This window comes from Myripristis murdjan, chromosome 2 (genome assembly GCF_902150065.1).
Source record: "Myripristis murdjan chromosome 2, fMyrMur1.1, whole genome shotgun sequence".
Lineage (NCBI taxonomy): Eukaryota > Metazoa > Chordata > Actinopteri > Holocentriformes > Holocentridae > Myripristis > Myripristis murdjan.
The window spans coordinates 4,889,654-4,912,849 of record NC_043981.1 but is presented as its reverse complement, the minus strand read 5'-3'; the positions used below and the strand labels follow the sequence as shown (position 1 = coordinate 4,912,849).

At 38.3% G+C, this 23,196-nt stretch overlaps 1 protein-coding gene and 1 long non-coding RNA gene across 2 annotated transcripts in view; both read right to left on the bottom strand.

Moving 5' to 3' along the window:
- Positions 1-1,419: 1,419 nt before the first annotated feature.
- Positions 1,420-23,196, bottom strand: part of LOC115370406 (mitogen-activated protein kinase kinase kinase 2-like) — a 34,365-nt gene continuing 12,588 nt past the window's right edge. The window contains exon 4 of the mRNA XM_030067423.1: positions 1,420-1,547. Coding sequence (XP_029923283.1) covers positions 1,459-1,547 — 89 coding nt within the window. The 3' untranslated portion in view covers positions 1,420-1,458. The remainder of the gene's footprint in view (positions 1,548-23,196) is intronic.
- Positions 1,767-3,061, bottom strand: LOC115370414 (uncharacterized). The gene is made up of 3 exons (XR_003929246.1): positions 2,919-3,061; positions 2,330-2,461; positions 1,767-1,799 (listed from the first exon to the last, which is right to left on the bottom strand). It is a non-coding gene; the product is annotated as an uncharacterized LOC115370414 (long non-coding RNA).

The window sequence follows — 23,196 nt, the reverse complement described above, 5'->3', positions numbered from 1 at the left end:
TCAAACAAGTAGGACACACTTTAGGGCCTAAGTAACTTCTGTGGTCACCATAGCAACTTACATGAATCGCTATTTTATGCTCTACCAGCCACATGACCCTGGCAAACAATGCAGAGGCTATTCTATGTTGTTCAAGGTCTGTTTTGCTACATGCACATGTAGCAAAACAGCAGCTACTTGCACATCCAAACACGTATCCTAAGCTTTGAGATGACCATCCCTGATCACTAAGCTTGGACCAAAAGGAGTTGGTCATGATCGACTGAGACCTAGTCATCTGAAGACATGCCTACCTGTCCTATGGAAACCTCGTCTTCATATCTTAAATTGCTCCCTTATTAGAGACAGCTTTCCTGATCAACTGCAGTGGGTCAGAGTCATTCCAGTTTGTTGACCTGATGATCTTTGTCTTGCTGAGGTACTTGAAAGAATAGTGTATAAAAGACTAAATTAATTTATCACAACAGAACCGTCTATACACACTAATATGAATTTGTGCTGCAATAGCTCTGGTCCAACTGGAGGATAATTGTTGGGCTCTCAGCAACAATGAATTTACCCTTGGAATATTCAGTGACTTGTCCAAAACCTTTTTGAAACTATACATCATAGCATTCTGTTAACAAAACTCCAGCTCTGTGGTACCAGAGAGGTTCTATTGCAATCATCTGAAAACTGTGTATTTAATCATAAACAGTCCGTTTCTTGCAACGGTGCAAAATCCAGCTGATTCAATCAGAATTTAACATGTGGTGTACCTCAAGGATCAGTAAAAAGGCAAATGCGCAAACACTGTACTTCTGCCATAAATAAGTCTCTTCATTGGGTATATGGTCAGTTCATACTTACATACCACATACATATTAGTGAGAAATTAAAGGAAATAACATGAAGTCTGAATCCTTGACCTCTACTAACCCATAGGTTATTCTGAGTAACTGCCTTTATCCTATGTTGAAACATTATTTGTATTAGGCGCATTTGTGTAAAAAATCTATACTGAATCTATACAGAATAAAGAATTGTTTCAATATTTACAAAAATTCACAAAAATGGCATGAAATAAAAAGGGAGAGAAAAAATGGAAAGAAAGGAAAAACGAACAAAAAGACTAAAAACGGGTGTTATACTCTTAAATGTAGCTGTGCCTCTTTACTTATCAGTCACATGATGATTGAGGTTTGTTAAGTCTACCAGTCTACCTGACAAAACCTACATGGCACAACAGGTTGTTGAGCTGGCACTGTGTAAGGATTATCATTGCCCTTTGCAATGTAAATTATCCACGTTCATATCACCATGAGAATAAAAACATGATATGTCATATTAGGTTTCATAGGTAAATTGCTGCTGCTCTGACAGTTGAGTCTGGCATCGTAAAAGACATAAGATAAAACAGTAAAATATGCGGCCAGAATTTGCATCCAGTTTTCGCAAGAATGTGTGTGTACTCAGGTCTTACCAGATATCAGCCTTCCTGCCGTAACCCTCTCCACTGATAACTTCAGGGCTCATCCAGTAGGGAGTGCCGGTCACAGACTTGATGCCTGTTCCTAGCAACAGTAACTAAGGGGGGCGAATTAGCTGGTGAATTTCTGTGATGCAACAAAGACACTGTGGCCAGAAAAAAAAAGGGTTCCCTGACTCACAGTGCCAACCCTCCTTTTACCTTTGATGTCCCTGTGGACGATCATGTTGCTGTGCAGGTAGGAAACTCCCTCCAGAATCTGCCGAGTGTAGCGGCGCGTCACGTTCTCCGTCAGCACTCCGTATGACTTCAGCTGGTCCTTGATGGAGCCCTAACAGACACAAATTGGGCAAAACATATGAAAGGCACAAACAAACTAAAGTAAATAGAATAAGATAGTGCAACTTCATTTCCTTTTTGTTATAATTTCTTCTGATGTCATTTTGTTTTACTGAACAAATGACAGTGAGGACTGAGAGAAAGGACTAGAAAAAACAAACAAAAGGATGATGTATGGACATTTCCATATATGGAAGAATTTTTTTAAAAATTCTGTTAGAAAATCACCAATTACAAATTATGATGCATCAACACTGCATTAAACTGCTGATACATCAGCAAACCAAATATATCACCCGATATCCACTTTAAAAAGCAGTATCAGTTTTCTTGTAAGTGCTTTTACTGACCTACATTTGGCAAATTGTAAAATTTGGCATTTTTGTGGCTTCTTTCTTGCTAGGAGTGTGTCGTTGATTCAACACTCACATTTGCAACAAAACAATCATGGTCTTTTGTTTACAAAAGACCTTTTGTTTACAAAATACCATTAATTAATTAATTAATTAATTTAGGTCTCACCCCAGGCATGTACTCCATGAAGATGGAAAGCGTTCGCTCCATCGTGTCTCGCAAACAGCCGTAGTACTGGACGATTCGCTCATGGCACAAGTTCTTCAGCAGCTGGATTTCACACTCCAAGGCGCTCACCTCCTAAATAATCAATTAAAACATTCTAGCATTACAAACCTCTCTCTTTCCTGCCTTGTTGTTATTTCTCCACCTATAACTCCTCTATCACACATAAAGTAATATTTTGTTAGGCTATCTGTTGGCAGAATGAAAACTGGAAAAAAAAATGCCAAAAGGTGAAGAAACTCAAATACACTGTTCCATCCACTCATGTTTGTCCTATCTCATTTGGTTGTTTATACAGATGGGCTTTAGGACAATAAATACTAAAGTTCTTACAGTTCTGGCTTTATGTACCCAGCACTTTGACAGATGATCACTTGGAGGTCCCAGTTTATTCAAAATATCCAATTAGTTGGCAGTTGTCAACTGCAGCTGCACTTAAAAGTTTCCCTAAAGCACCGAACAGAACAGGAGCACAGCAAAAAAAAAAAAAAAAAGCAACAATTCAAACAAAAAAAAGGCACAGTGGACTCACTTTGCTGGTCTCGGGACTCTCAGGGTCGAACTGGACCTGCTTCACCGCCAGTTCCCGTCCGGTGTCGGCGTCATAGCAGAGGAAGACCCGACCAAAGGCCCCCTGGCCCAGAAGCTTCCCCAGACGCCAGTTGGTGGGGGCACGTGGAGCTGCATACATACAGAAGACAAGGAATGAATAACATATTGGAAAAATCACTTAAACCTCAACATTTTAACTTGTACAGCTGGGTCTCATTTAAAATGGTACACTGCTATTTTATAGAAAAAAAAAGATACATCAACAGGTTTTCAGTTTCATGTCAAAAAATGCCACTGATTAGTCCTCTAAACCATTTTGAAATTACAAGCCTTTTATCTTAGCTCCAGTTATAATTTGTAGTGGCTCTTATTTTGATGGCAGCAATTACTTTATTTGAGCTGGTGTCACTTTTAACCTGCAGCAGAGCTTTCAAGTTCTGTATGATTTGTCTCCCTCTTGTGGCAGTGAAAAAAAAAAAAAAACAACAACACTGCTTGAAAAATACCCTGCCAGGTCACGTAGGGTTATGGCCTTTCAATCTTCACATGCAACTTCAAACACGAAAAAGCAACTTTGGCAGTCATGGAATCTTCACAAAAGGTAATCAGCTATGTTGCATTTCAATTCTACAATTCCAGTAGAAATTTTGAAGTTGTGCTTGAGGCAAAATATGTCACTAAAGTTCAACTATGCACCAGTTTGGGAATGTCACAACCAACAGAAGCTTGGTCATGTCTCAATAATGCAGGGAGATTCAGTGGTTAATAAGCTAAATCACCATTATGTCAATTCATATGGCATCAGATTGAAATGGCTACTTGTATGTAAAAAGTTCCGTACTGTCCCTTTATCAGTTTCTGAACTTGGTTGGGTTCGAGGCAGGCCTGCACAATTAAGTGAACATAATTAAATAAAGGAATGATGTTTTTTTGTTGTTGCAAGGTTCCAGTGATGGTGCAGAGGAAACTTCAAATAAAAGAAAATATTTCCATAGAGTAAACTCAAAGATGACGCCAAAGTATGGCAACACCTCAAGAGCTGCTTATGTTTGTGGTTGTGTTGTTTGTATCAGTATTTGTCCAAACCTATTTATTGCTGTTTACTGTGTGTTCAAAAACTGATATTTTGTGGGTCTGTGCTTCGTTTCCATGTATTATGGATTACAGTTTTTTTCAATTGCTTACACACAAAACATTTATATATCACACTATTTCTAAACTCTTTCACTCAAACCTCACAACTTCACCTCAAATCAGCAAAACCATAAACTAATTCTCAGCTTTGACACAGTTTTCAATTTAGCGATTCACTTTTTGCAAATCAGTACGCACAATTCTCTACCTAACACACAAAAATCTATCTGGAAGTAACTTGATTTCCCATTTCAAACACAACCAATCAAAATGCCACACTTATTCATCAGTGCCTCAGACTCTGTCCTCACATGTGTAAACAATAATTGCTTTACTGAACACCAACCAATCACTCCTTGACATAGGCCTATAAATAGGTCAAAGGTCAAACTATTTGCCTTGAACAATGGATGACAACAATGCAGAGAGAGCCAGGAAGACGCAGGTTCGTGGAGGACGCTTTGGAATAGTGATGGGTCGTTCACGAACAAACCGGCTCTCCTGATTGGGAGCCGTTTTTTTTTTGGTTTTTTTTGTTTTTTTCAGGAGCCGATTGGTTATTTTTTCTGCGAAAGCCACACGTGATTGGTCAAGACGTGGGATACCGTCTGTCTGCGCTGAGCGATTCACCCCGAACCTGCAGTTACACACACACACACACACACACACACACACACACACACACACTCACACTCTCCTCCATATGTGATGGTTAGTGTACTTTGCTTTGATGCTGTACAATGCTGCATCCACAACAGCAACTGATTTATTCAGAAAATTAAATATTTTTGGTTCCATTATTGCCTGTGTTGACTTCTATTTGCATGCAAGTGTGTGACACAATGGGAAATGTGTATGTGATGTGAGACAAATACTTGCTTTTGAGATGTGTTTACAATATTTTGAATACTGTGTTTCATTTTGCAGTAGATAGGACGCTTTTTGCATTTTGTGTGAGCAGTAGTTGGATTTGTGTGTGAAGTTTTGAGAAAAAGACACAGAGCTTTGAAAATGTGTGTAAGCAACTGAAAAAACTGTAATATGAGTCACTGAAACACATTTCTGTTCTTTCTCGCTTAACAAATTAATGTTGATATTTATCTGCCTGAAGCATTAGAGTGGCCTCATCATACAGTAGACATTGTGTGACTTTTCATATCCAGATTATCTGGGGTTTAAAACTGAGTGCATTTAACTTCTCATCAAAGCCTTTGTGCGGACCAGGCATTTTTATTTTTTCTTGTTTAAGGAACACTGATTGTTGCTGTGCTGACATCTAGTGGTCACCTCGAGCAGCTACACTACTCCTATTCCTCCTACTCCTACTCCTACTCCTACTACTACTACTACTACTAATAATAATAATAATATAATCAAAATCAAAATAATCAGAGGTGGAAGTACCGGTAACTAATTACATATTACTCACATCACATTACATACATTTTGTGTAATTCTTTCATTTTTTCACAGTTTTGTATGAGTAGTATACGTCACTAAATTTGAAATCATGTCCATCACAGAGAACAAATTATCAGTGACAGATTGTGGAGCTTTTCACAATAAAAGCTCAACAACAATTATGAGGGAGAGGAAGTTGCTTCTACTTTGTTGGTTCTGCCTTTTGTCGTTTCCTAATTTCACAATAAAAGCTGCACGATGAAATACTGTAGACGGTAGATGGAGGCAGGGACCATTTAGAGTCAACTGGCAAAAATGTGAAATAAGTGTGAGAAAAAAGGGAATAATATGTGTGAGTTTATCTGACAATGAGTTTATCTACAGCGTCGTTACTTCAATCAAGACTTTGAAATTTTGCACTAGAATCTAGTTTGAACCATGCACGAATCCTTTCAGAAGTGCATGGAAAAGATCACACCTAACAAAGATATTGTTTTGAAAAAGTAACACTAACTTTACTCCAAGTGCATTTTAAATTAGCTACTTTTACATAGACATTCCTGACCCCCATTATCCAATCTTTGAGTCAATATAGATAGGTCTGAGGCATAGTAAATTATACAATTAAACATCACCATTATTATATAATGTAGAAAAGGTAGTTCAGTGACTTGCTCAAAAAGTAGATCACAGGTCAAATAACACATAGAGAAGTATATTACCAGAGGAATTCTCTACATCAATTATTCCCAAAATATAAAACTGGTCCCATAAAAGAAATGGAAAATCTCACAATCAGCCTGTGTGAATAATAAAGGCTACATAAGGTCGGAGCCTATAAAGTACAACAAAATTATTTCATAAGAGACACTTCAAATCCAACTAAAGTTAAAAGTGACCTACTTCTAATATGTTGCATTTACATGATCTGTTTTTTGAACAGCCCATTGAACTCATTGTTGAACTCTAACATTTAGTATAGCTAAGGCCTGCCTGTGAGAAACAGGTGTCTATATTTGATATATGTCCTGTTTCGTCGTTTTCATCACATCCTGATGAAGGCACAAGGCCAAAATGTGTTAATGTGATACCGATGCTGGGCTGAATAAATAAGTCCACTGTTTGGAGAGATAGATGTGTGATCTTCACCTTGACTTTGTGTCCACTTTTGGAAGTTGACCAGCACCTTATTTAGGTTTTGCATATTTTGGCTTTGAATGATGAGGAGACATAGAGGTGGCAGAGTGTTAGAGATAGAGATAACTGTAGGTCCTACATCTTTGGTCTTCAACATTAAAGCACAAGAATAAAAGGGACACACACACACACACACACACACAAATCAAATGCAGAGTTTGAATCTGTTTTTAATGCCATCATATTTAATTACATGCTATTTAACTCATCTAAATTTGAAAGAGTTAAAAACTGGCCATGACTTTTCAGCAATTCATGAATAGTTGGCTCTTCACTCAGTTTGCCGGTTTTCGTTGTGATTTATCTGCAGTTGGTCTTTCCAGCAGCTTAAGAATTTTGTTCAAATTAGAACTTATCTTAGTGAGCTCGTCCTCCAGCCTGAAGAGCCTGGTTTGCACCAAGGTGTTCATCTTGAGCTTTTCGTCAATTGTGATGATGCTGGGGATGGGCTTGTCTAACGCCACCTCAAGATCCTTACTAGTCACACTGACAGTATTCTGACATTTGTCTCCATAGTAACCTCGTCGACATTCACACATTGTCAAAGTCCCCACCAGCCATGTGCATTTGGCACCGTTCATGCATCTGAAACTACGGCACGGATCCCAAGGTGCATTTGGACGGTGAGGAAGTTTTGCATAAAAATAGAAGCGCGGTTCTTCATGAAATACCCGCAAGGGATAAATGGATTTGCACGTACCGCTGGTGAACGCCTCTGGAGCTGCAAAAACGTTGCTTTTGGAGACATGCAGCGCTGCTAAAATCCCCCTCAAATAGTTCATGTCCCATGTGTCAAAAGCACGCGAATGCTTTGTGTAGAGTCCAATATCAACTGGATCATTATCACGTGATAATTCCTGTTCCAAATTTGAACAATTCTGCATTTTTAGGATTCTTAGGTAATCTGAATTGCTTGATTTAAAGATATCTTCATCCCACTGAGAGTTGGTGCGACCCACAGCTACAGTAATGTCACCCAAATTAACCAAGGTGAAATGCAATAATGAATGCTTCTCTTTGTTTTTTGATTTGAAAATGACCACTATCCAGTAATAAAAATCATATGTCTTGTCTAGTTCTTCTTTGACCTTTGTGGCTGATTCGTTATCCGGTTTCAAAGGATGAATCTGATTGATCTTTTGGACAGCAGGTTCTATGTACTCTTCACTATCAGCACAGCTTTTCACAACATCTCTCTGGGCTTCTATCACCTTGTTGAACTGGGACACATACTCTGCTTCCTTTTCTTCGGTGTCGTAGCCCTTCAGTTTATAGTAAAGCTGATTCAGCACCATTCCTCTCCACAACAAGTCGTTCAAAAAAAAGTTGTACCTGTTTAACTCTTTAATATCACATTTGTGCCTCTTTTTCAGTAAGTGCAACAGGTTGGTGCTTAGAGATGCCTCTGTGTTGGTCAAATAAAAGACGAGCCTAGCCACACTGTTCTCTGTAGCTGTATTCTCATAGAAGCTAACAAATTTGTTGGCAAGTTCACGCTTTCGATTTTCACAGTTTGGTTCTTTCTCACAGTTCCGGCGGGATTCGTTGAACTTGTTCCAGGAGTTGATGATTTTTTTTTCGTCTTGAGAGTAGGTACTAGCATAGGTGTTCCACTCAACATCGGTTTTGAGGTCAGCAATCTGCTTGGAAATGTCTTTGAACGCGTCTTTCATGGGGTCTTTTCCAGGAACGATCTTTCTGATTTTCCTTGCAAGTAATTTGCCAATAACCGGAATGTCCTCCAAATTGTCTGCAATTAGCTCCAGTGCTTCTTGGACCTCTTTTTCTTTTAAAGATTCTTCAACAACTTTCTGTACGGCGGATGCTATGGGGGATTTTTTGAGTTCCTTTATTTTGCCTTTTATGGTTTGTAGTATTGCTCTGAGGTCCCTGTATTTGCGAACAAGGTTGACATTGGTGGGTCTTTGTGATAGTTGGTGTTCCTCAGCATTACTGGTGATGCATGACAGCGTGAAGAGCAAGGTGGCCAACAGCAGCAGGACTGAGAGCCGTGGTGACGCCATGGCTGCAAAAAACATTTAATAGCTGGTTACACTCAGATACTATGATACTATGTTGCATAAGTCAATGCCTCTATTTAAATTTAATACACCAAGTTTTGCTAGTTTTTTGCCCTCTATGTGCTTTTTCATGTTAATAGAGCTGAAATATATAATTCATTTTCTTCAAGGTGTATCAGGTCTTCTTTTACTTTATGTGGATTATCCTGATGTAGATACATACATACCTTTGGTTAGTGACAAGACCTCATGTAGGAATACATAATTACCTAGTATTTGCTTGGTACACATGCAGTAATTATTGATATGAAAAAGCAGTTACTTGTCACGCCATTTCCTGTATGGTAATTAATACCAAAAGTACACAGTCATGTAAGTAAATGGTTTGCTAGGGTTTTCCATTAGTCTACTCATAAAATAGCTGTCTTACCTTTGGGTTAAACACAGCTGACGTCGAGCTCAGACCTCCTGACGATCAGTGTTTCAATCAGATGCAGAAAAATGATGCTTTCTTTAGATTTGCTACAGCCTTCTTTCTCTCTGTCTCTCCGTCTTGCAGAAGTACTCAGAATTAGTCTCAGACCCTTTTTATAGGCGTCACCAAACATATAAAAACCCAGAGACTTCCCATCTATGGCTAAAATATAACCATGAAGCCAGCCGTTGATTCTCTCTCTTTATTTTATTGATAATATTCAAACATTAATCAAATGTCAAGGGCTTGGCCTTACCAGCCAGTTCCTGGCACCCTCAACTCCAAGTTTTTCTTGCATCCCATGCTTTGGGAGAATTAAGGGAAATGACAGATTATTTTGCTGCCCTTGGCATATAGGCTTCAGTCACAGTTTGCATACCTGCAACGTCAGCCATATCCATCTCATTTTCAAAGAGCAGCAACTCTCTCATAACTTGTCTTGAAGACTTTGGTGCAGATACAAATACTTGAGAGGAACAACAGGACATCAAAGCCAGGCATTTTATGTTCTATTTGGAAATTAAAATATGTTGTTATTCTTGAGAAAAGATGTCACATCCAGACATGAAATAAATATCTTTTATTGTTTTCATCATCATCATAGTCATAATTGTTGTAATTATCAACACAGAGCGTCAGCTGTTCCAATACTCCAGAGTTTTGCCAAGAAAAACAGCAACCATTCAATGGCACCGCTGTGTCTCTCAGGACCCAACCATGCATAAATTCTCCCATTAAAAAAAAAATGAAAATAAAAAATATATATTAAAAAAATTATGCGTACCACTGATATACAGATCTGATATAAACAGGCGTATTGGTCACAAACCAATTAGAATTATAAACACAGCTTCTTTAACAATACACAGAGACCAAATGTGTGGGATATAAGTGTACTTTTCTTTTTTTTTAAAAAAAAAAAAAGGGTACATTTGATTTATACATTTGTACATGATCTTTTTTTTGTGTGTGTGTGTTTTTAACCCCCTACAGTCAGTATGCTCAAGGCATTTTGGGCGCAGTGTCCATTGAGCACAAATTGCAGTAAATGCACGTTTACAACTGCGCACATTCACTCTGAGACACACACACACACACACACACACACACACACACAGGAGTGGCAGCAGTGGCTTTAGACACAAAAGAACTTGTAAGTTGTAAAACTATTTATCTTGGGGCTGTTTGCTGTTGACAAATACTGTCCCGTTTCCAGATACCGAAAAATTAATCCACTGTGGTGAATGAGGCCATCTAACGGTTAAAATTAAACATTACATTCATGGACAAGTCGTCACTAACCAAACCTCAACTAACAACACACAAAACTGCACGCACACATAAACACTCTCTCTCTCATTCTCTCTTTCACACACACATAGAGACATACAGTCAACGCGTAACCAAGCTGTACGAGCGACAGCCGAAGAGGAATCATGAAGAAGCATCAGTGAATAAAACAAAATAGTAAGCAACATACCTTTGAGATAGTGCATAATGGTAGTGCGTATCAAGGTTACCAGTGCTGGCGGCAATTTTAACTGTATAGTTTGTTTTAGCATCTCCATTTATCCATTTATCTGTACCTGACAGGCATCATGTCCTATATGGCCCACCTAATACTCCTAACGACCACATATGTTTTAATGCGATTCGCACATTTTCTCTTGAGAACTTTTTGTTGGTGTTGCAAGGCAACAGTAGTTTTTTAGATGCATAAACTATTTGAGGCTGCATAATGCAAGTGAGAGATGAGTTGTTGCTTTTCAGATATGAGCATGCACAACCTGTGTGGACTCCTGGCAGCAGGAGCACCTGCTGCCAGCTAAACGCACAGCAGCTGACTGAAGAACAGAACAACAGAGCAGGTAAGGTCTGCATCTTTTAAATGAGTGCTGTTTGTGAAAATCATGACTTTGTGAACGGTGAGCAATCTGAAGACTTTCCTGATGGTTCAGGACAGTAATCACGAGTCATTCTCTATTTGACCATCCTTTCACACACATAAACAAGGGCAGGGGAACAGCATCCCTTGATCCCTTTGATTATAAAATTTGGTAGTTCTCTAAGTAATGTGATTTCTCTAATCAACCAGTTTGTATGGACATGTTAAATCATTTGCTCTACCACTCATCACTTGGCCACACTGCAACATGTTTACTGTGTGAATACAACATCTGCATGATGTGACTGCATTTAGCAGTTTGGATTAAAAAAAAAAAAAGATAAAAACCTGAAAAAGGGTGCTTAAACATCCCAGTAAGTAGAAACACTCGATTATGACTTTATCTCAGATAAAAGTGTTTACATGACCGTATCAATAGCACTGCCTTAAGCACATTAAGATCAAATGTTAGTGTGAATGCAAATATACTCAGTCTTACAGCCACAGGCAGGTTACTCCCTCAAACTAGAACACGACTGGGTGCTGAAATATTGAACGGACAGAGACACTGGGGATGCTTTTCCCGGGAGGAAACTGCAATTAACGCCACAATACAACTGCGTACATTTTCAAAGGAGCATTTGTGGTGTGGCTAAAGTGACAAGTTAACTGTGATGCATTTTTTGGCAATAACAGTGACTACAGCACTGATTGTAGATATATAACAAGCTGCTTAGGTTAAGGTAGAGGAACCAAACTCTGTGAGACTGATATTGTATAATGTAAACCTCTTCAGTGTGTATCTACTCTGTAAAACTATGGAGTGTATGCAAGACGAAAAATAACAGAGTACACTGATATGGCACAATGGTGCCTTGACTGAAGAACAGAACTGTACCGTTTCCAATACTGGAGCATATGGGTATCTTTCCTACACACTCCATTTTAAAATGTTATACTTCCTCCACCTTATTTTTTTGGAGTGGATGTTTACATTAAAGTCAGTTTACAGTAAGACATACTGTATGCTGACAGTAACTGAGAATACAAGCTGTCAACAGGCTCATGAGAATTAATGAGACTCAGGAGACAGCCTCTGAAATGTAACGTGTACATCAGAACCGGATTGCTGTATTTATTCAAAGATCTTCCGTGCACCTCCCAAACTCTCAACACTTGGAAAATGTCGAATTCATTTTCCATGCTGTGTAGGGGAGCCTGTGTTAGCACTTAGTCACTATACGTACCAAAGTAACTGGATAATGCTGATTATTTCTCCATCTTGTGTTTGATAACACAAGTCAGTGCAATGACTGTTAATTGAAAATGTACCTGTGGGCTTAATAGTCATTTCTGAGCAGCCAGTAAGCCAGCTAGGAACTTCCTTACAACCGAACAGCTCTTCAATGTTGCCTTCAATATTGGACATAACTACAACTGTTTTTGGGCCAAGCCAGTGAGATCTAATCAGCAGTAAAACTGACAACATTGGGACAGCGTCATACAGCCAGACCTCTGGCTAATCAACTGTGAGCTTCTTGCTTGGCTTTGTGCCACCGGGTCCATCAAACAGCTCTGGGAGACTCTTCAAACGCACCTCTCCAGGTTCCCACCTCAAACAATCAAACTGTCTGATTTCACAGAGATACAGAAGTCCACAATTTCTAAACATTTTCTACTTTAAAAGTCCATTCTTAATTGGATTTGAATGTTTAGTAGATTTGCAGTATGATGTGTACTGACAGTAGCAGGGCAACAGCACACCTAAAACAGAACTAGGGCCACGGAAATCAGCAATTTTGCTGTTTTCTGCTGATTAGAGTGGGGTTTTTTTTTATTATTTGACTTAAGAGTCTAACCTTGTTCTTCACCTTAAAAATATCATGGCAGTACATAATGCATCCAAAGTTTTATAGCTGTCGTCCTTTGTTATCACTGCCCTTTGCAATGTTAATTATCCATGTTCATATCACCATGACAATAAAAATATGGCATGTCATATTAGGTTTCATGGGTAAATTGCTGCTGCTCTGACAGTTGAGTCTGGCATCGTAAAAGACATAAGATAAAACAGTAAAATATGCGGCCAGAATTTGCATCCAGTTTTTGCAAGAATGTGTGTGTACTCAGGTCTTACCAGATATCAGCCTTCCTGCCATAACCCTCTCCACTGATAACTTCAGGGCTCATCCAGTAGGGAGTCAATATCAGTATAGAGTGCCACTGAGACTTCCCAATGTCACACAACAAAAAAAAGATAATAAATAAATAAATAAATAAAACCTTCCACTAGAGGAACAAACAAACATTTCAAGTGGAGAAAGATTGATATAAACAAAACAAAAACATGTTGGTCCCTAAATGTAGGCCTACCACAAAAAGTATAACCATAGATATCCTTTCAAATGGTTTCTTTCTCTGCATATGTTTTGTCCTCCACTTGACTTCTGAAACACTGAAAAACTTATAAAACTGTTATAAAACTAGACTTGATGACAGGGAGGACGTTTCTGGCTGAAGTTAGCATTTAATGAGCACATGGTGGGCCATTAGCTAGCAACATGTATCAGTTAGGAAGGTGACGGTGTATACTTTAACAAACATATTTTGAATTTCTGAAAAGCATTTATATAGATTCATATTTTGCAGTGACAGGGAGGACACGTTAAGATTGAACACATTCAAGTTCAATCATAAAATGATGAAAATGTCAAAATATAAATGTTGATATGTACTCTCTCTGCAGGAGCTATTCTTCACTCCATTTGTAAAAGACAAAGCAGTGGTAGTGATGTCACTGATTACAGCAGGTGCTTTCTTATAGTGGCAGTAACCACCTAATGACAGGGTGGACAGCAAATCCAGGGACACATGCAAAACGTTAATTAATATTATGAAATTAGACCATAAATGATCCAATTGACTCATTTTATTCAAGTACTTGATGAGAGCAACAAGAGCATGTAAAAGGTTTGTACATTGTATATCATTTATCTACTTATTACACTCAGTGAAGTTAGTAGAGAGGAGTTTGGGACATGGAAAACTACATGCATCTAATCATAGAACATTTTTTTAAAATATGAAAAACACCCTTTTAAAGATGTATCTCTGTACCAATGTGTGTTTAAATGTTTGGTCATTTATAATAAACCCTCAGTTATTTTGCAAATTTTTCATGAAAAGTGAGTGATTTCTGCCCGGGACACCAAATGGTACCCTATATTGATATTGACTCAGGGAGTGCCGGTCACAGACTTGATGCCTGTTCCTGACAGACAAATGCAGCCGCCGACTGGCGCCGAAGTCACCCAGCTTCACGTTCCCCACTGAGTCACGTAGGATGTTCGCTCCTAAGCAAACAAGTTTAGTCAAAACACTTGCACACTGTTAACCGTCTATCTTTGTTCTGTTTCTGTGAGTCTATTATGTCTTAACTCAACATTTCACTATCTTTCTAGGGAAACATTTTTTTGTCTACAGTTAAGGAGTTATATCTCATATTTATTATCTTCATGACTGCATATTAAAATAGTTTGGCATTACACATGGTACGAATTGTAATTGTGACTGTGAAGTCTTTATAGCAGATAACCAGCCAAAAACTGGATAAGCCAATTCGCCCTTCAGTAAGCCCCGCCTTAGAACATCTACTGGCCAATCATACCTTAGCAATCGTAACTAGGCGAGTGTGCCTTGGCAAGCTTTCTCACAGTAAAAATGCCGAAGCGGTGTGATTACGGTACTTTCAAGTCAGACCAGGGTTTTTCCTGCATATAAAATTACGAGGCGGCCGCCTCAGCCAAATTTCGTGCCACCTCCGGCTCTCAAAACTCTGACGTCGGGAAAATTGTTATTTTCTGACAAGCGCCGTGGTAGATGGATGTCATTTTAACTGCAGTTGCAGCATTGCGCCGATGTGGTGGCGCTGTATCAACAAGAGTGCAGCGGAAGTCGCTGCCAAAACTGCCAAAGAGGAAGAACAGAGCCGAGAAATTCCCGTCCTGGAGGATTTTGTTTTGTGTTGTGTGTTCGGTTTCTTCGCTAGTGTGTGTGTTAATCGGCATCCTGGTAGTGGAAGTGAAAATGCAGCTCACACACACTGCCAATCTGTGCGGCGTGTGTGTTTGCCCGCTCACGTGTGAATTAAAGGATCTTGTCAAACCAACCGACCTCTCGAATTTCCACTTTCCCAGCCATCCTCTTAGCTAGCTGTTTGTTTTTAAAACACAGTTCAGTAAGTTCAGTAAGTTAAAAAAAAAAAAAAAAAACTTCCAATGGAACAAGGAAAATGATCTTGAAACAAGTGAAAGTGGTCTAAAAACAAGTTACTTTTTAGGCGACTGTCTTATTTTACCGGGATTTCCAGGCTACAGCAGTGCACAGACATAGATTGTGTAACAATAAGAAGAGTGGCCACTCCGCTCTATTTTGACTGGCTAACAGCAGCACACTGGCCTAGCTTGTCTATTCAAAGAATAGACAAGGGCATACTGAGGATACAAAATCAGTCAAGTTTGTTTCTGTTGCAATTTGTTTGACGTTGACCCCTTATTTGGCTTAAAATTACTGGACTATAACAGACACAAATTGGGCAAAACATATGAAAGTAAATAGAATAAGATAGTGCAACTTCATTTCCTTTTTGTTATAATTTCTTCTGTTGTCATTTTATTTTACTGAACAAATGACAGTGAGGACTGAGAGAAAGGACTAGAAAAAAACAAACAAAAAAAAAAACAAAAGGATGATGTACAGACATTTCCATATATGGAAGAATTTTTTTAAAATTCTGTTAGAAAACCACCAATTGCAAATTATGATGCATCAACATTCCATATTAAACTGCTGATACATCAGCAAACCAAATATATCACCCGATATCCACTTTAAAAAGCAGTATCAGTTTTCTTGTAAGTGCTTTTACTGACCTACATTTGGCAGATTGTAAAATTTGGCATTTTTGTGGCTTCTTTCTTGCTAGGAGTGTTTCGCTGATTCAACACTCACATTTGCAACAAAACAATCATGGTCTTTTGTTTACAAAAGACCTTTTGTTTACAAAATACCATTAATTTATTAATTTATTTATTTAGGTCTCACCCCAGGCATGTACTCCATGAAGATGGAAAGCGTTCGCTTCATCGTGTCTCACAAACAGCCGTAGTACTGGACGATTCGCTCATGGCACAAGTTCTTCAGCAGCTGGATTTCACACTCTAAGGCGCTCACCTCCTAAATAATCAATTAAAACATTCTAGCATTACAAACCTCTCTCTTTCCTGCCTTGTTGTTATTTCTCTACCTATAACTCCTCTATCACAATAAAGTAATATTTTGTTATCTGTTAGCAGAATGAAAACTGAAAAAAAAAAATGCCAAAAGGTGAAGAAACTCAAATACACTGTTCTGTCCACTCATGTTTGTCCTATCTCATTTGGTCGTTTACACAGATGGGCTTTAGGACAATAAATACTAAAGTTCTTATAGTTCTGGCTTTATGTACTCAGCACTGGGACAGGTGATCACTTGGAGGTCCCAGTTAATTCAAAATATCCAATTAGTTGGCAGTTGTCAACTGCAGCTGCACTTAAAAGTTTCCCTAAAGCACCAAACAGAACAGGAGCACAGAAAAAAACAAACAGCAACAACTCAAACAAAAAAAGGCACAGTAGACTCACTTTGCTGGTCTCGGGACTCTCAGGGTCGAACTGGACCTGCTTCACCGCCAGTTCCCGTCCGGTGTCGGCATCATAGCAGAGGAAAACCCGACCAAAGGCCCCCTGGCCCAGAAGCTTCCCCAGACGCCAGTTGGTGGGGGCACGTGGAGCTGCATACATACAGAAGACAAGGAATGAATAACATCATGGAAAAATCACTTAAACCTCAACATTTTAACTTGTACAGTTGGGTCTCATTTAAAATGGTACACTGCTACTTTGGAGAAAAAAAAAGATACCAGGTTTTCACTGTTTCATGTCAAAAATGCCACTGATTAGTCCTCTAAACCATTTTGAAATTACCTTTAACCTGCAGCAGAGCTTTCAAGTTCTGTATGATTTGTCTCCCTCTTGTGGCAGTAAAAAAAAAAAAAACTGCTTGAAAAATACCCTGCCAGGTCACGTAGGGTTATGGCCTTTCAATCTTCACATGCAACTTCAAACACGAAAAAGCAACTTTGGCAGTCAGGGAATCTTCACAAAAGGTAATCAGCTATGTTGCTTTTCAATTCTACAATTCCAGTAGAAATTTTGTGTGCTTGAGGCAAAATGTCACTAAAGTTCAACTATGCACCAGTTTGGGAATGTCACAACCAACAGAAGCTTGGTCATGTCTCAATAATGCAGGGAGATTCCGTGGTTAATAAGCTACATCACCATTATGTCAATTCATATGGCATCAGATTGAAATGGCTACTTGTATGTAAAAAGTTCCGTACTGTCACTTTATCAGTTTCTGTGCTTGGTTGGGTTCGAGGCAGGCCTGCACAATTAAGAGGAATGATTTTCTTGTTGCAAGGTTCCGGTGATGGTGCAGAGGAAACTTCAAATAAAAGAAAATCTTTCCATAAAGTAAAATCAAAGATGACGCCAAAGTATGGCGACACCTCAAGAGCTGCTTATGTTTGTGGTTGTGTTATTTCTATCAGTATTTGTCCAAACCTATTTATTGCTGTTTACTGTGTGTTCAGAAACTGATTTTGTGGGTCTGTGCTTCGTTTCCATGTATTATGGATTAATATGAGTCACTGAAACACATTTCTGTTCTTGTTGATATTTGTTGATATTTATCTGCCTGAAGCATTAGAGTGGCCTCATCAAACAGTAGACATTGCGTGTCTTTCCATATGCAGATTATCTGGGGTTTAAATCTGAGTGCATTTAACTTCTCATCAAAGCCTTTGTGCGGACCAGGCATTTTTATTTTTTCTTGTTTAAGGAACTCTGACTGTTGCTGTGCTAACATCTAGTGGTCACCTCAAGCAACTACACTACTACTACTACTACTACCAACAACATTATTGTTATTATTGTTATTATTATTGATAACAATAATAATAATAATAATAATCAGAGGTGGAAGTAACTAATTACATATTACTCACATCACATTACATACATTTTGTGTAATTCTTTCATTTTTTCCACAGTTTTGTATGAGTAGTATACGTCACTAAATTTGAAATCATGTCCATCACAAAGAACAAATTATCAGTGACAGATTGTGGAACCTTTCACAATAAAAGCTCAACAACAATTATGAGGGAGAGGAAGTTGCTTCTACTTTGTTGGTTCTGCCTTTTGTCGTTTCCTAATTTCACAATAAAAGTTGCATGCAAGTTGCAAGTTGGAAGCGAGGGCCATTTAGAGTCAACTGACAGAAATGTGGAATAAGTGTGGGAAAAAGGGAATGATATGAGTGAGTTGGCCTGACAATGAGAACCATGTAAATCCATCCATCGTAATTATACGCTTTTGTCTACATTTGTCAGTTGAGCACCGTGCAGGTGCTATTGCCTTTATAGCTTTATGCTTTACACACACACACACAGATAAATTACGCCCACCAAGTTGCGCTGCTATGTTTTTCTAACAGTGGTAGGGCCCCATTATTTCCGCGATCACAGAATTGCGGAATCAGCCAAATAAAACGGAATCTATTTTTAACGTGGAATATCGCGGAATTTGACATAATTTGAATGAAATGTTTGTCTGGGGAAGATTGCATGAAGGGAAGCACATCTGGGTGGCGCAACCCCTCCAGTCATGTCACCTGCACCTGCAACACCAAGAAAAAATATTACAACAACTGCACCGGCACCTTACGAGTCCAAAAGAAGAAAGAAAGAAACTTTCCAGGCTACAGCAGCGCACTGACATGGATTGTGTAACAAAGTGAACAGTTGCCACTCCGCTCTATTTTCACTGGCTAACAGCAGCACACTGGCTTAGCTTGTCTATTCTGAGAAGCTGTATCACTTTGGCTTATTTTTCAATCTATGTTATCACATGCATACTACTGCTCATTCATTGGTAGCTGAATTGTTAGGTCTTTTTGATAAGTAATTTACATTTTTAAAACAAATAATAATTTAACATATTGTTAAATTATTTGAGTCGCGCTTACTGGTAAATATCTACTCCTTCAAGATAATTTATTATGTTCTACAAGTCATAGACATACACTAACACTACATACCGAGTGTTTGAGCAACATATCTCCTCTGTGCTACAAAAGATCCATGGTAAAAAGTACTCTGCTGTTGTGGATGAGACCACTGATGCAAGAGACTGCAGGATTCTAAACATCGCCATTTGTAAGTTAATCTGAATGGCCTGTACGTACAATGGTCAACACTCAGTTAACAATTTTTTTAAGTTAAATGTGTGCATGCATTGACCCAACGTCAACCCTCAGGTGAAATAATTACTGGTGCATCCTCTTGTCATTTTTGTTCAATCATTAATAACATATCATTTTCACCTTTTATTGCTATAACAATGTAATCTATAAATAAAGTGTTGTTTATTTGTTACCTCGATTAATTTAAGGTAATTTCTATTTCATTTGTGTGCATTTTAGTCATTAACATTTTAGTCATTAACATTGAAAACTATGAGGGACGAAAAATGACAAAACAATAAATAAATGAATAAATAAATAAATAAATACGCATATAAATATATAAATGCATAAATAATTAAATTAATAAATATTTCTATATTTATTTATTTCTGTTTTTATTCATGCATTTATTTATTTATTTGTGTATTTATACATTTATGCATGTATTTATTTATTTATTTTTACATTTATTTATTTATTTATTTCTACATTTATTTATTCATTTGTGTATTTATATATTTATTTTTACATTTATTGAGGAGGCTGTAGTGGAGCGCCGACCGTGTGTGTGGGGGTGTGTGTGTGTTTCTTCGACTTTCGACGGGTCGATGTTTACATTAATGCCCTACTAGCTAGTGTGTAAAACGCAATGGAAAGTGTTTTGAGAGCCATCGTCAGTGATTTAAGGTCACTCGCGAATGATGTGGTAAATCATGCACCCACCGACTACCGTCGGACTACTTCCAGTAGTCCGACTACACACACGGTCGGCGCTCCACTACAGCCTCCTCACCCCCCCCCCCCCCCCCCCCCCCCCCCCCCCCCCCGGTCGCCCGGTCGGCGCTCCACTACAACCCCTCCCTCCCTCCGGTTGGAGCCCCGCTAGCCCCCCAAAAATCTCCCGGTGTTGACGGGTCGACATAACGACGACATCGACGACATTGAAAAGTCGGCGTGGAAAAGTCTGGCGTTGTTAATGCCCTAGTAGCTAGCTAGTCCACTGCTATCCACTGCTACTGCCAGTCCAGGTAATAGCAGTGGATAGGATCACACCCACAAACCAATCGTGCTTAAGACTAATGTAAGAACCGCCCACCTTATTAACATACGACACAGAAATACAGAAATAAATAAATGTGGAAATGTAGAAATACAGAAATAAATGTAGGGATAAATAAATAAATGTAGAAATAAATAAATAAATGTAGAAATAAAAGAAAGAATAAATAAATGAATAAATGTAGAAATAAATAAAAGTATAAATAAATAAATGTAAAAATAAATATATAAATACACAAATGAATAAATAAATGTAGAAATAAATAAATAAATGTAAAAATAAATAAATAAATAAATGCATAAATGTATAAATACACAAATAAATAAATAAATGCATGAATAAAAACAGAAATAAATAAATAAATGTAGAAATATTTATTAATTTAATTATTTATGCATTTATATATTTATATGCGTATTTATTTATTTATTCATTTATTTATTGTTTTGTCATTTTTCGTCTCTCATAAATACAAGAAACAAAGGCAAGACAAAAGTATCAAAGAAACATGAGAACTAAACTATGACAAAACAAAGAAAAGTACTGAAGGAAACACAAAACCTGATGTGACTTGGCTAAGACCAGACTTGACTTGACATGAAGCAAGGACGAAGACATGACCAAACAGGACAAAGCAGGACAAACTGGCACAGGACAAAGGGAAACACGGACTATATATACACACACAAGGTAATAGGAAACAGGTGGATACGATCAGGGTGTGGCAGACAATCAGACCTTTGGGAAACACACAAGGGGAAGGGCAAGTGACCTGACACAAGAGGAGAGTGGGATTTCAAAATAAAACAGGAAGTCACGAGACAAGACACAAGAGTAAAACAAAACATAATTTCTATGACATGACACCTACCTGACCAGTTTAGCTTAGGGCCTCCAAAAGCTTAGCAGCGGCCCTGGTTGAGTCTACAGGGTCGTTACTTCAATTAACCCTCGGAAACTTTGCACTATGCACCTTTGAGAGAATCTAGTTTGAACCATGCACTGATCCTTTTATATGTGCATGGAAAACATCACGCCTAACAAAGATATTGTTTTGAAAAAGTAACACAGTATCTTTGCTCTAAGTACAATTTAAATTAGTTACTTTTACACAGACACTCCTGTGCCTCGTTATCCAATCTTTGAGTCAATATAGATAGGCCTGAGGCATAGTAAATTATAGAATTAAACATCATCATTATTATACAGTCTAGAAAAGGTAGTTCAGTGACTTGCTCAAAAAGTAGATCACAGGTCAAATAACACATAGAGAAGTATATTACCAGATGAATTTTCTACATCAATTGTTCCCAAAATATAAAACCGGTCCCATAAAAGAAATGGAAAATCTCACAATCAGCCTGTGTGAATAATAAAGGCTAAATAGAGTCAGAGCCTATAACGTACAACAAAATTATTTCATAACACTTCAAATCTAACTAAAGTTAAAAGTGACCTACTTCTAATATGTTGCATTTACATGATCTGCTTTTTTTGAACAGCCCATTGAACTCATTGTTGAACTCTAAAATTTAGTATAGCTAAGGCATGCCTGTGTTATCTCATGGACCGGACAGTGAGAAAAAAGTGTGTCTACATTTGATAAATGTCCTGTTTCATTGTTTTCATCACATCCTGATGAAGGCACAAGGCCAGAACGTGTTAATGTGATACTGATGCTGGGCTGAATAAATAAGCCCACTGTTTGGAGAGATAGATGTAAGATCTTCACCTTGACTTTGTGTCCACTTTTGGCCGTTGACCTGCACCTTATTTAGGTTTTGCATATTTTGGCTTTGAATGATGAGGAGACATAGAGGTGGCAGAGTGTTAGAGATAGAGATAACTGTAGGTCCTACTGTTATAAAAATTGCATTTTAATCTTATAAAATTACATTATATTACCATTATTTCCATGACACTATATAGAAGTGTGTAGACAGTAGTTTTCCACTCTTCACCCAAGTGAGAGTGTAATATGACCTTGTATCCTTGTATTGTAGCTGGATTGTTGAATATTACCATATAAGGATTCATTTCCTGTTAGAGTGCCTCAGTGAGAGGTCGCTGCCCAACGTGGTAAGCTACTCACTCCTTGCAAGTAAAAATTTACTACTCAACTGGGCGTTGTCTGTCTCCTTTGTCAGGAGGTGATCTCAGAATTTTAGTGACACCTACATCTTTGGTCTTCAACATTAAAGCACAAGAATAAAAGGGACACACACACACACACACACACACACACACAAATCAAATGCAGAGTTTGAATCGATTTTTAATGCCATCATATTTAATTACATGCTATTTAACTCATTTAAATTTGAAAGAGTTAAAAACTGGCCATGACTTTTCAGCAATTCATGAATAGTTGGTTCTTCACTCAGTTTTATGGATATTGTTGGGATTTATCTGCAGTCGGTCTTTTCAGCAGCTCAAGAATTTTGGTCAAATTAGAACTTATCCAAGCGAACTGGGTGTCCATCTTGGTGTCCAGCGTGTAGAGCCTGGTTTGCACCGTTGTGTTCATCTTGATGAGCTTTTCGTCAATTGTTATGATGCTGGGGATGGGCTTGTCTAACACCACCTCAAGATCCTTACCAGTCACGCTGACATTATTCTGACATTTGTCTCCATGGTAACCTGGTTGACATTCACACATTGTCAAAGTCCCCACCAGCCACGTGCAGTTGGCACCGTTCTCGCATCTGAAATTGCGGCACGGATCCCAAGGTGCATCTG